At 40.3% G+C, this 12,327-nt stretch overlaps 1 protein-coding gene across 6 annotated transcripts in view; it reads left to right on the top strand.

The window, feature by feature from the left end:
* The window catches only part of LOC122815900 (alpha-aminoadipic semialdehyde synthase, mitochondrial-like), a 1,133,057-nt gene that overhangs the window by 608,579 nt on the left and 512,151 nt on the right, over nucleotides 1-12,327 (top strand). For all 6 annotated transcript variants that reach the window (XM_044088750.1, XM_044088747.1, XM_044088751.1 and 3 more), the window contains one exon: nucleotides 3,951-4,105. In XM_044088750.1, coding sequence (XP_043944685.1) covers nucleotides 3,951-4,105 — 155 coding nt within the window. The remainder of the gene's footprint in view (nucleotides 1-3,950; nucleotides 4,106-12,327) is intronic.

Below are 12,327 nucleotides of genomic sequence, written 5' to 3'. Positions count from 1 at the left end.
CGCCTTTACAGCATGATACTTTGGCACTAAAGCAGAACAGGTGTTGAAAAAAGTGGAGGATAAAGCCAAATCCATGCAGACAGTCAAGGATTTTTTACAGGTACAGCCACCCGGGTTAGCAGAAACTGGTCTTCAAAAAATTGGTCCTTTCCAATATCAGACAGGCCGCAAAGAGGCAGATACAGGTGGCCCAGAGGCAGATCTCAACCCCAAGGCACATACAGGCTGAAACAATGGGGTGCTCCAACCTCCAAAAGCGGAGAAGACAAATCACAGCCTTACAGGAAACAGTCTCAATGACTTTCCTCTACCAGACCCAAGCACTTCTCTTTTGGCAGCACCCTTAGGGGGAAAACTAGCACTTTTTTCATCAAATTGGCAAATGGTTACCCAAGACAAATGGGTCATGAACATAGTGTCCTAAGGCTACAGGTTCCACTTTCACACTCTACCACGGTCAAAAGGTATGCCAGACCTGCCACGCAATCAAGGGGCAGAGGCACAAAAACAAATTACAGCCCTCATGGACATGGGGGCCATTCAACAGGTACCACAAAATGAGCAGGGGCAAGGATTTTACTCCAGACTTTTCCTAGTACCTTGAAAGGACAAAACCTGGAGACCAATACTGGACCTGTCTATTCTGAATATGTTTCTGGAAGTTCCAAAATTCAAGATGTTAACTCTACAGCAGCTACTGTCCATGCTGGGCAAGAAAGCTTGGCTCGTAACTTTGGACCTAAAGGAGGCATACCTGCATGTCCCAATCAGACAATCTTGCAGAAGATTCCTCAGATTCATAGCTGGCTCAATGTATTACCAATTGTCTGCATTGCCCTTTGGCTTATCTACTGCGCCCAGGGTCTTACAAAATTCCTGGCACCAGTAATTGCGTTTTGCAGACAAAAAGGAATTCAAATATATCCCTACTTGGACAACTGCCTAATTCAAGCAGAGAACAAAGATATTCTTCTACAGCACCTGGCGTTTGTAAAAAGATTACTAAATGGCCTAGGGTACACAGTAAATGAAAAGAAATCAAAACTAGTGCCCTCTCAAGAGATAATATTCCTGGGTGCAAGCATAAATACATCTACCCAGATGGCTTATCTCATGCCAGACAAACAAAAACATCTGACTATTTACTTCAAACCATTGGCAACAAAAACCCACTTATCTGCAAGGAATATCCTGCAGGCCTTGGGTTTCATGGCATCCTGCATTCTACTAATTCCATATGCCAGACTGCATATGAGGAAACTACAATGTTATCTAAAAAGTGTTTGGACTCAGCATTGCCACAGCCTAGAGACAGCAATTGCACTCATTCCCTGCCTACAACAGGAACTTCGATGGTGGTCAGAAGCCTGTCACCACAACAAGGGTCTACCATTCAGTCTACCCACAGCCAGGCAAACACTGACAGCGGATGCATCAGATTATGCCTGGGGGGCCCATATGGCAGGAAAATGTATTCAGGGCACATGGTCTGCAAACCAGATGCATCTTCATATCAATCAAAAAGAGATGCTAGCTGTTCAAAATTCCCTGACAGCTTTCAAGGACCTACTTCATCCAGGACAGTTACTGATAAAGACAGATAATACTACGGCCATGTGGTACATAAACAAACAGGGAGGTACACATTCCTACCCCCTCTGCAGACAAGCAATGACCTTATGGGACACAGCATTGGCTTTCAAAGTTCACCTGCAAGCACAATTCCTGCCAGGAAAAACAAATACTCTGGCAAACGATCTAAGCAGAAACCTCATGGATCCCCACAAATGGAAACTGGATCCACAAGTCTTCAGGATGATAAAAAGGAAATGGGGATGCCCAGACATAGATCTATTTGCCTTCCCACACAACTACCAATTGCAGAGATTTTGCACAAGGATTTATCACAAGCAAGCATGGAAAGTGGATGCCCTATCCTTCAGCTGGAAAAATCTAACAGTATATGCCTTTCCTCCACTGCCTCTCCTTCCCAGGGTACTCCTAAAGGTCAGACAAGAAAAGCCAAAAATGATACTGATTGCACCAGACTGGCCACGCCAGCACTGGTACCCAATCCTAAAGAGCTTGTCTCAAGGTCCAGCATGGATATTGCCACAAACTTCTCACCTACTGCCCCAACAAAACAATCAACTCCTGCACAGCCATCTCAGGACCCTAAATCTGGCAGCATGGCAGATACTGTAGCCATTCAGAACACTCCTCTTTCAAAAGCTGTCTTGGATGTTATCTTGGAGGCTAGGAGGCCCAGTACTAGAAAATCTTATGCAGACAAATGGAAAATATTCTGTGCTTGGAACCAGGAACAAGGCATTGACACAGCCATACCAAATATTCCTCAGATTTTACAATACTTAACTGAGATACTAAACAAAGGCCTTTCTTTCTCATCAATTAAGATTCATGCCTCTGCCATTTCAGCCCATTACAATACGGAACCACCTCTATTTTCACATCCCTTAATAAGGCAGTACCTCAGAGGGGCCAAAAACATTAGGCCTCCAAGGAGAGCACCAATTCTGGCCTGGGACCTCAATTATGTTTTGGAAAAACTCACACTACCTCCTTTCGAGCCAGCATCAACAGCAGATATAAAATACTTATCCTGGAAAACAGCTCTGCTTCTAGCAATAACCCTGCAAGGTGAGTATTAGAGTTACAAGCACTCATGGCTGTGGAACCTTTCCTCATTTTTCATCCAGACAGGGTTTCTCTGAGGACAAACCCTACATTTATGCCTAAGGTGGTGTCCAGTGTGGCCCTCAACCAAACCATTCACTTGCCTACCTTTTATCCAAATCCCCAGAACACGGGTGAGAAAATTCTGCATTCTTTGGACATACACAGACAGCTATGCTTCTACTTGGACAGAACTAAAGCCTTCAGAAAGTCTGAGCGACTTTTAGTGTCATATGCTACGGGATCACAAGGAAAGGCTATCTCAAAACAGACTATTTCTAAATGGATAGGCCATTGCATCCATTTCTGCTATTCTCAACATGGCAAATCAGTGCCTAAGGGCATCAGGCCTCATTCCACCAGAGCAGCAGCCACTTCAGCAGCCTTCCGCAGAGGAGTACCAACCAAAGATATCTTGGAGGCTGCAACCTGGAGTTCAGTGCACACCTTCACAAAGCACTACCACTTACCTCTATACTCTAAGTCCAGAGCAGGCTTTGCCACTGCAGTCCTGCAGGGCCTCTTAGCCTCTCCTATTCCTATTTAGCCCAGCCACCCATCCTCAGCTTTGGGATTCAACCCAAGAGTAATGACTGCAACAGTGAAACATGATGAACATAGTACAGTTGTGTACCTACCATAAATGTAGATGTTCGAGTGTATTCACTGTTGCAGTCCAGGTTACCCACCCTCCATCCCCCTTTTTCTTCACTGGGTCTATTGCACTACTCTATCCTATACAACCTATTGAGTGTATTTGCTTGTAGATGAAGAAAATGTTATTTTTGTGCATGCATTTTTATTGGCATTTTTTTTTTCAGCCTACTAATTTGGGGGCACCTGACATCTGGGGCAAGAAAAACAGAAGAAAATGGCGTCGGTTGCATCTTTTATACCCCTGACACACTGACGTCAGGGAAGGGGCAACAGCAACAGACACCGGACCTAGACTTTGGAATTCTGGCCGACTGCGGATAGCCTGCCAGCAGGATAACCCCAAGAGTAATGACTGCAACAATGAATACACTCGAACATCTACATTTATGGTAGGTACACAACTGTACTTTATGTTTAAATACTATGGAATTCATTCAAATGTATTTGAAATAAAAGTTTTTTGAGGAAAAAAATTGTAGCTTTGAAGATGCAAACCAATGGTGAAGAAGAACATTTATGATTAAAAGTTTATGGTGAGTACTTGTGAGAAGGAAGAACAATTAAACTAGCTTTTGAATGTTGCTTCATTTTTTCAGATTGCACCTTACACTACTTGTTTAATTAACGGAATTTACTGGGACCCACAAACACCACGCCTTTTGAATCGACAGGATGCCCAGAGACTGTTGGCACCTGTTAAGTCTCCTGAGAATGAAAAGGTCACAGAAGGTTGTCCTGTGCTGCCCCACAAGTAAGATTTTATTTTCTACTGTATAATACTGTGAGTTTGAAGGGAATGCCTTTTTTCATCAATTCAAATTATAAAACATGCTGATGATATTCCATCACAGCTTTTCTCTACATAGATTTTATACATTTTGACTGCAAAATAGACAGACCAAAAAATTTCATTTTAAGGGTTTAACAAATATTACCTGAAATGAGCAACTAAAGTAAAAATGACAAAAAAGCACAAACCAGCACAGGAATTCTGTGATCACTGTACAATAACATTAAATCACCAGCAGAGAGATTCTGTGGTCACTGTACAATAACATTAAATCACCAGCAGAGAGATTCTGTGATCACTGTACAATAGCATGAAATCACCAGCAGAGACATTCTGTGATCACTGTACAATAACATTAAATCACCAGCAGAGAGATTCTGCGATCACTGTACAATAAAATTAAATCACCAGCAGAGAGATTCTGTGATCACTGTACAATAACATTAAATCAGCAGCAGAGAGATTCTGTGATCACTGTACAATAACATTAAATCACCAGCAGAGAGATTCTGTGATCACTGTACATTAACATTAAATCACCAGCAGAGAGATTCTGTGATTACTGTACAATAACATTAAATCACCAACACAGGAATTCTGTGATCACTGTACAATAACATTAAATCACCAGCACAGGAATTCTGTGACTACTGTACAATAACATTAAATCACCAGCAGAGAGATTCTGTGATCACTGTACAATAACATTAAATCACCAGCAGAGAGATTCTGTGATCACTGTACAATAACATGAAATCACCAGCAGAGAGATTCTGTGATCACTGTACAATAACATTAAATCACCAGCAGAGAGATTCTGTGATCACTGTATAATAACATGAAATCACCAGCAGAGAGATTCTGTGATCACTGTACAATAACATTAAATCACCAGCAGAGACATTCTGTGATCACTGTACAATAACATTAAATCACCAGCAGAGAGATTCTGTGATCACTGTACAATAAAATTAAATCACCAGCAGAGAGATTCTGTGATCACTGTACAATAACATTAAATCAGCAGCAGAGAGATTCTGTGATCACTGTACAATAACATTAAATCACCAGCAGAGAGATTCTGTGATCACTGTACATTAACATTAAATCACCAGCAGAGAGATTCTGTGATTACTGTACAATAACATTAAATCACCAACACAGGAATTCTGTGACTACTGTACAATAACATTAAATCACCAACAGAGAGATTCTGTGATCACTGTACAATAACATTAAATCACCAGCAGAGAGATTCTGTGATCACTGTACAATAACATGAAATCACCAGCAGAGAGATTCTGTGATCACTGTACAATAACATTAAATCACCAGCAGAGAGATTCTGTGATCACTGTATAATAACATTAAATCACCAGCAGAGAGATTCTGTGATCTCTATACAATAACATTAAATCACCAGCAGAGACATTCTGTGATCACTGTACAATAACATTAAATCACCAGCAGAGAGATTATGTGATCTCTGTACAATAACATTAAATCACTAGCAGAGAGATTCTGTGATCTCTTTACAATAACATTAAATCACCAGCAGAGACATTTTGTGATCACTGTACAATAACATTAAATCACCAGCAGAGACATTCTGTGATCACTGTACAATAACATTAAATCACCAGCAGAGAGATTCTGTGATCACTGTACAATAAAATGAAATCACCAGCAGAGAGATTCTGTGATCACTGTACAATACAATTAAATCAGCAGCAGAGAGATTCTGTGATCACTGTACATTAACATTAAATCACCAGCAGAGAGATTCTGTGATCACTGTACAATAACATTAAATCACCAGCAGAGAGATTCTGTGATCACTGTACAATAACATTAAATAACCAGCAGAGAGATTTTGTGATCACTGTACAATAACATTAAATCACCAGCAGAGAGATTCTGTGATCACTGTACAATAACATTAAATCACCAGCAGAGAGATTCTGTGATCACTGTACAATAACATTAAATCACCAGCAGAGAGATTCTCTGATCACTGTACAATAACATTAAATCACCAGCAGAGAGATTCTGTGATCACTGTACAATAACATTAAATCACCAGCAGAGAGATTTTGTGATCACTGTACAATAACATTAAATCACCAGCAGAGAGATTCTGTGACTACTGTACAATAACACTAAATCACTCAGTTGTCCAGTTTGAGATTACCTCTGAGCTTGGATCGTGCACAGAGGAAATGTGTTCATGGAACAAGCATGCAAAATCGGAAGGTAATGCTACTCAATGCTAGAAGTCTAAACCGCAAAATGCACTCTATCGAGACACTCCTAAAAATGGAAAACATAGATATCTGTGCAGTAATTGAGACCTGGTTCAAGGCTCCAGAGAGCACTCCTGCAATACCAGGCTACAACTCTTACCACACTTTTCGGCCACCAAGCCATGACCAAAACACTAAAGGTGGAGGAGTGTCCATATTCACCAATGATATTCACACCACCAGGCTAGTTGCCGAACACAATGCGTCTGAAATTCTCCAGGTGCAACTAACACTAGGTAAGACTGCAATCCAAATTGTAGCTTCCTACAGATCCCCCACCATGCCCCAAGATTCTCACTACACCTTTCTAAACATACTGGAAATATTAAGATACAACCAAACACCCTAATACTGGGTGATTTCAACTAACCTGCCATTAACTGGGAAAACTACTCGTGTACCAACACCTTTGCTCAACGGTTCTTGGAATTCATAAATTCTGTTGCCCTGGATCAACTAATCCATAGTCCCAACAGGGGCTCCAATATCCTAGACCTGGTAATTACCAACATTGGAAATTGATGCATCACACCTATGGTCACCCCCTCGTTGGTCAGGTCTGACCATAAGCTAATCACCCTTGACATCCATATCCCTCCTGCACCCTCCAGTAGAGAAACCTCCATAAAAAACATCTCCATAGCCAACATCATGCTACTCAAGTCAGAAGTGACAGACTTCATGACACCCATGCAGATGGGAACTGAATGTTCGACTGCTGAATCCTACACTAAGGCACTGTACAAGCACATCCACTCATGCATGAATCGTGCCATCCCAAATAGAACCAAGATGCTCTCCTCTAAAAAAAAGGAATCCAATTTAGTGGTCCCCTGTCATAAACAAACTTTACAACAAAAGGAAGAAAGTGTTGAAGAAAAGAGGAAAATCCCAGGGTGCAAAAAACTCACTTACCAGCCTCAGTAAGAAGCTGAGATCCCTCATAAAATCCTCCAAAGCTAGTTATGAAAATAAAATTGCCAAAGATTCCAAAGCAAAGACAACCTCAAGGCATTCTATAGCTATGTCAAGAATCTAAATGGCAATGCTCAGATCTGCTCTGAGCTACAACAGAGTGACAATAAATATACTGATCCCAAGGATATTGCCAGTATCCTTGCAAATCGATTCAGTGCCAACTTCACCCCCCTCTTACCCCCTAAAGGGCCCATCTCAATACTGAAAGATTGCCAAATTCCAGTTATAATGGCTACACAGGTATAAAAACACCCTCTCCAAAGCTAAGAATACAGCATCCATGGGACCAGATGACATCCCGGTCTGTGTACTCCATGAACTGCAAAATTAACTGGCACCTCACCTAAGTGTCATGTTTAATCATAACCTCACTTCAGGCTTTGTGCCTGACGAATCCATTCAGAATAGCTAGTCTGTTCAATCCCCCATTAGTTAATAATTTAAGATCATTTGAAAAAGCATGTGAGTTAGATTTTAGGTATTTAGCAGTTAATAGGGCATGCAATGTAAAAAACAAACTTAATATTTTGGGAGAACAACGTGATTTTCTATCATTAATCCAGGATTGTAAAATACGGGTAATGAAACCCGATAAAGGAAATGGCCTTATTTTTATGAACCTTAATGATTATATAAGTGAACTCATGGCACATTTGACTGAGGGCCCTTATGAGAGCATAAGCCTGAATGAAGTGAATATAGCTAATAATAAAATTAGAACTACTATTGAAGATTTATTTGTAGAGGAATTTATAGATTATGACATCCACTCTTATTTGAGTGTGTTGGCACCTAAAATGCCTTCATTTTTTGGGGCTCCAAAAATTCACAAGTCCATTAAAAAACCCCCATTTAGACCAATTGTGGATAGTAGGGGGTCGATACTGGTGGCTTGTGCCAAATATGTTGACACTATACTTAAGCCACTTATTAAGACAGAAAAGCAAATTTGTAAGGATTCGTGGGACTTTTTGGGGAACATCAACGAAATAGCTTTTAACCCACATTTCATTTTTCTGACTGTTGATATTAAAGATCTTTATACAGTCATACCCCAGCAGTTGGGTTTGGAATGGTTGAGGGAGTTTATGGAGTACAAAAAGGTCCCACAAAATACTATCTATATAACAGAAACATTACTAGAGTTGGTCCTAAAGTATAGTTGTTTTAGTTTCAATGGACTAATATTTAAACAAACGTCAGGGGTGGCCATGGGCTCCCCCTGTGGGGGAGCGTTTGCCAACTGTGTTATAGCACAGTGGGAAAATACATTCTTATTTAAGGATTGTGGCTTTCAACAACATGTTGCCTGGTACACTAGGTACCAGGACGACATGTTCTTCCTTTGGAAGGGCCCATTAGAGGGTATTGAATGCTTTATTGAAAACATGAAGATGTTTACAGATTTCCTGGATTTTACGTATGAGGTTAATTTTAACCAAATTAATTATTTAGACATTCTTATCAGTAAAGATTATACTGAATCCAGATGGGTGAGTGAGATTTATCGCAAACCCACATATTCTAATGGGTTTCTACATTTCAGTAGTTGCCACCCTTACCATCAAAAAAGAGCTGTAGTAAAAGGACAGATGGTAAGGGCAGCGCGTATGACTACTAGGTATGTGGATTTTGTAAATGAGTGCGATAAACTTACTAACATGTTTCTGAATAGGGGCTACCCTGCGATTCTCCTGATTGAAATCAAGAAAGAGGTAGAGATGAAAAGGCTTTCTGGTCATTTCAAACCTATCTTATACCCACAGAGCTTGGATACTCCAGCGGACCAAGTTAGTATAGGAAATATGGGTCCGAATAAGGCAGGTATTAACATCAACATAAAATTCTTGTGTACCTTTTCGATAGATCACCGTTTAATAAGGGACATTTTACAGAAGAATTGGTCCATTATTAGGGAGGATAGACAATTAACGGAGGCATTAGGGTCAGTACCTAACCTTACATTTAGAAAGGGCTTTAGTTTAAAATCCCTTTTGGAAAGAACTAAAAAAGTAGGGTTTAACAAATATAAGGGTATGACCAAATGTGGGACATGCCACCAATGTAAGAATATTCAGGAAGGAACACAAGTTACAATTAATAATGAGAGATACAAGGTTATGGGTAGTTTTAATTGTGGGGCAAGAGCAGTGGTGTATGTGGCTTTATGCAATAAATGTACTGCTTTCTATATAGGAAAGACCGAAAGGGTGCTGCGTAAACGCATATATGAGCATCTTTATGCAACATCAAAGATGGATTTAAGGAATGCATTGGCCCGCCATATTATGGAACACCCTGACCATACTTTCCATTTCTCTGTTCTCAAGCAAGTTGTTACTGATGGAAATAATGGCCCTTGGCAAATCAATTTGGAAAAAGAAGAGTTATTTTGGCAAATTAGAACAGGAGCATATATATATCCAGGAATTAATGAAGCTGTGTCATTGTCTTGTATTTTGAAATTATTGGCCTTGCGTAGATAATCCCTACATTATTATATGTTGTTCAGTCCTATGTCCTTTGTGTGTGTGTGTGTGTGGGGGGGGGTATGGAACATGTGGCTTTTTATGTATTTATGTACATGTACATTGTGCTGGTATACATATATATAGGACTTTAGACCCTGACATCAGTAAAATGATATGGGGGCATGTATTGTATATAAGGTTATACACATTGTGTTTGTACATACATGCAGTATTTTGGATATATCCACTATTTGGGTTATAAGCAAGGGACCCAATACTGTTAACTAGTATCAGGTCGGATTAATTTACTACATTATTTTTAGTGACTTTGTCTGCAAATACTATCGTGTCTTTTAGAAATATGGAGGCAACATCCTGTCAGTGTAGGTTATATATTTAGTTAGCACATTAGACTCTCACCAGCTTTAGAGGGCTTGGCTGGTCTGGGTAGATGATTTTCTATGTTCATGGCAGCTGTTCCTGCTTTTTATTATTGTGTTTTTTATGGATGGAATTATACCTCGTTTTATATGGGGTTATGTATTGGTTTGTTTATCATTATTATTATTTTCAATATGAATGCATGTTCTAATATGATATAGAACAATAGCATTTATGGTTTATACATGTGGTTTGCATTGTTTTTAAATAGTGTGTATAACAGGTTCCTTTAGAACTCATTGAAAGGTTTTATCTTTTTAATAGTAGCGTTTTTAATTGTAGGTGGGTCCTCAATTATGAGGTCATTAACAAGGGTAAAAAGTATTTAAGTGAAGTTTTCCCTTGAATGTATTGTTTCGTCTGAAGAAGGTGGGATATTGAGCCTACCGAAAGTTCTTGTGTGTAATAAAAGTGCTTACAATATTATATTCATTAAGCGACTATTTGCTTTCATTGGATTCACTGAATTTATCGCTGCAGGGCTGTTTCCTTAGAGGTTTTTGTGTTCATTGGTTTGTTCCGTGGTTTGAGTTAAACATACTGGAAATATTAAGATACAACCAAACACCCTAATACTGGGTGATTTCAACTAACCTGCCATTAACTGGGAAAACTACTCGTGTACCAACACCTTTGCTCAACGGTTCTTGGAATTCATAAATTCTGTTGCCCTGGATCAACTAATCCATAGTCCCAACAGGGGCTCCAATATCCTAGACCTGGTAATTACCAACATTGGAAATTGATGCATCACACCTATGGTCACCCCCTCGTTGGTCAGGTCTGACCATAAGCTAATCACCCTTGACATCCATATCCCTCCTGCACCCTCCAGTAGAGAAACCTCCATAAAAAACATCTCCATAGCCAACTTCATGCTACTCAAGTCAGAAGTGACAGACTTCATGACACCCATGCAGATGGGAACTGAATGTTCGACTGCTGAATCCTACACTAAGGCACTGTACAAGCACATCCACTCATGCATGAATCGTGCCATCCCAAATAGAACCAAGATGCTCTCCTCTAAAACAAAGGAATCCAATTTAGTGGTCCCCTGTCATAAACAAACTTTACAACAAAAGGAAGAAAGTGTTGAAGAAAAGAGGAAAATCCCAGGGTGCAAAAAACTCACTTACCAGCCTCAGTAAGAAGCTGAGATCCCTCATAAAATCCTCCAAAGCTAGTTATGAAAATAAAATTGCCAAAGATTCCAAAGCAAAGACAACCTCAAGGCATTCTATAGCTATGTCAAGAATCTAAATGGCAATGCTCAGATCTGCTCTGAGCTACAACAGAGTGACAATAAATATACTGATCCCAAGGATATTGCCAGTATCCTTGCAAATCGATTCAGTGCCAACTTCACCCCCCTCTTACCCCCTAAAGGGCCCATCTCAATACTGAAAGATTGCCAAATTCCAGTTATAATGGCTACACAGGTATAAAAACACCCTCTCCAAAGCTAAGAATACAGCATCCATGGGACCAGATGACATCCCGGTCTGTGTACTCCATGAACTGCAAAATTAACTGGCACCTCACCTAAGTGTCATGTTTAATCATAACCTCACTTCAGGCTTTGTGCCCACTGAGTGGCGGACAGCTACAGTTATCCCACTCCACAAGGGGGGATCTACCTTGGATCCTGGGCTACCACCCCATCAGTCTGACAAGCTTGATCTGCAAGGCCATGGAATGTATTATCATGGAATTTATAAACAAAGACACTGACAACCTTCAAACACTGGACCCCAACCAGTTTGGGTTCGTGAAGGACTGATCGTGTCTCCTGAACCTGATTCACTTCTTTGAATCAGTCTTCAGAGCTTTGGACGAGGGTAAGACAGTCCACTTAGTCTATCTGGACCTTGCCAAGGCCTTCAACACCATCCCCCACTCTGGAATCATAGATAAACTTGCTGAGCTGGACATTAATCCCCTATGTCACTTGATGGGTTGTCAATTGGCTTACTGACAGAACCCACAC

Source organism: Protopterus annectens, chromosome 11.part0, assembly GCF_019279795.1.
Source record: "Protopterus annectens isolate FY-2018-M chromosome 11.part0, PAN1.0, whole genome shotgun sequence".
NCBI lineage: Eukaryota > Metazoa > Chordata > Ceratodontiformes > Protopteridae > Protopterus > Protopterus annectens.
Note: the sequence above shows the minus strand (reverse complement) of the source record. Positions and strands in the feature narration are given on the sequence as shown.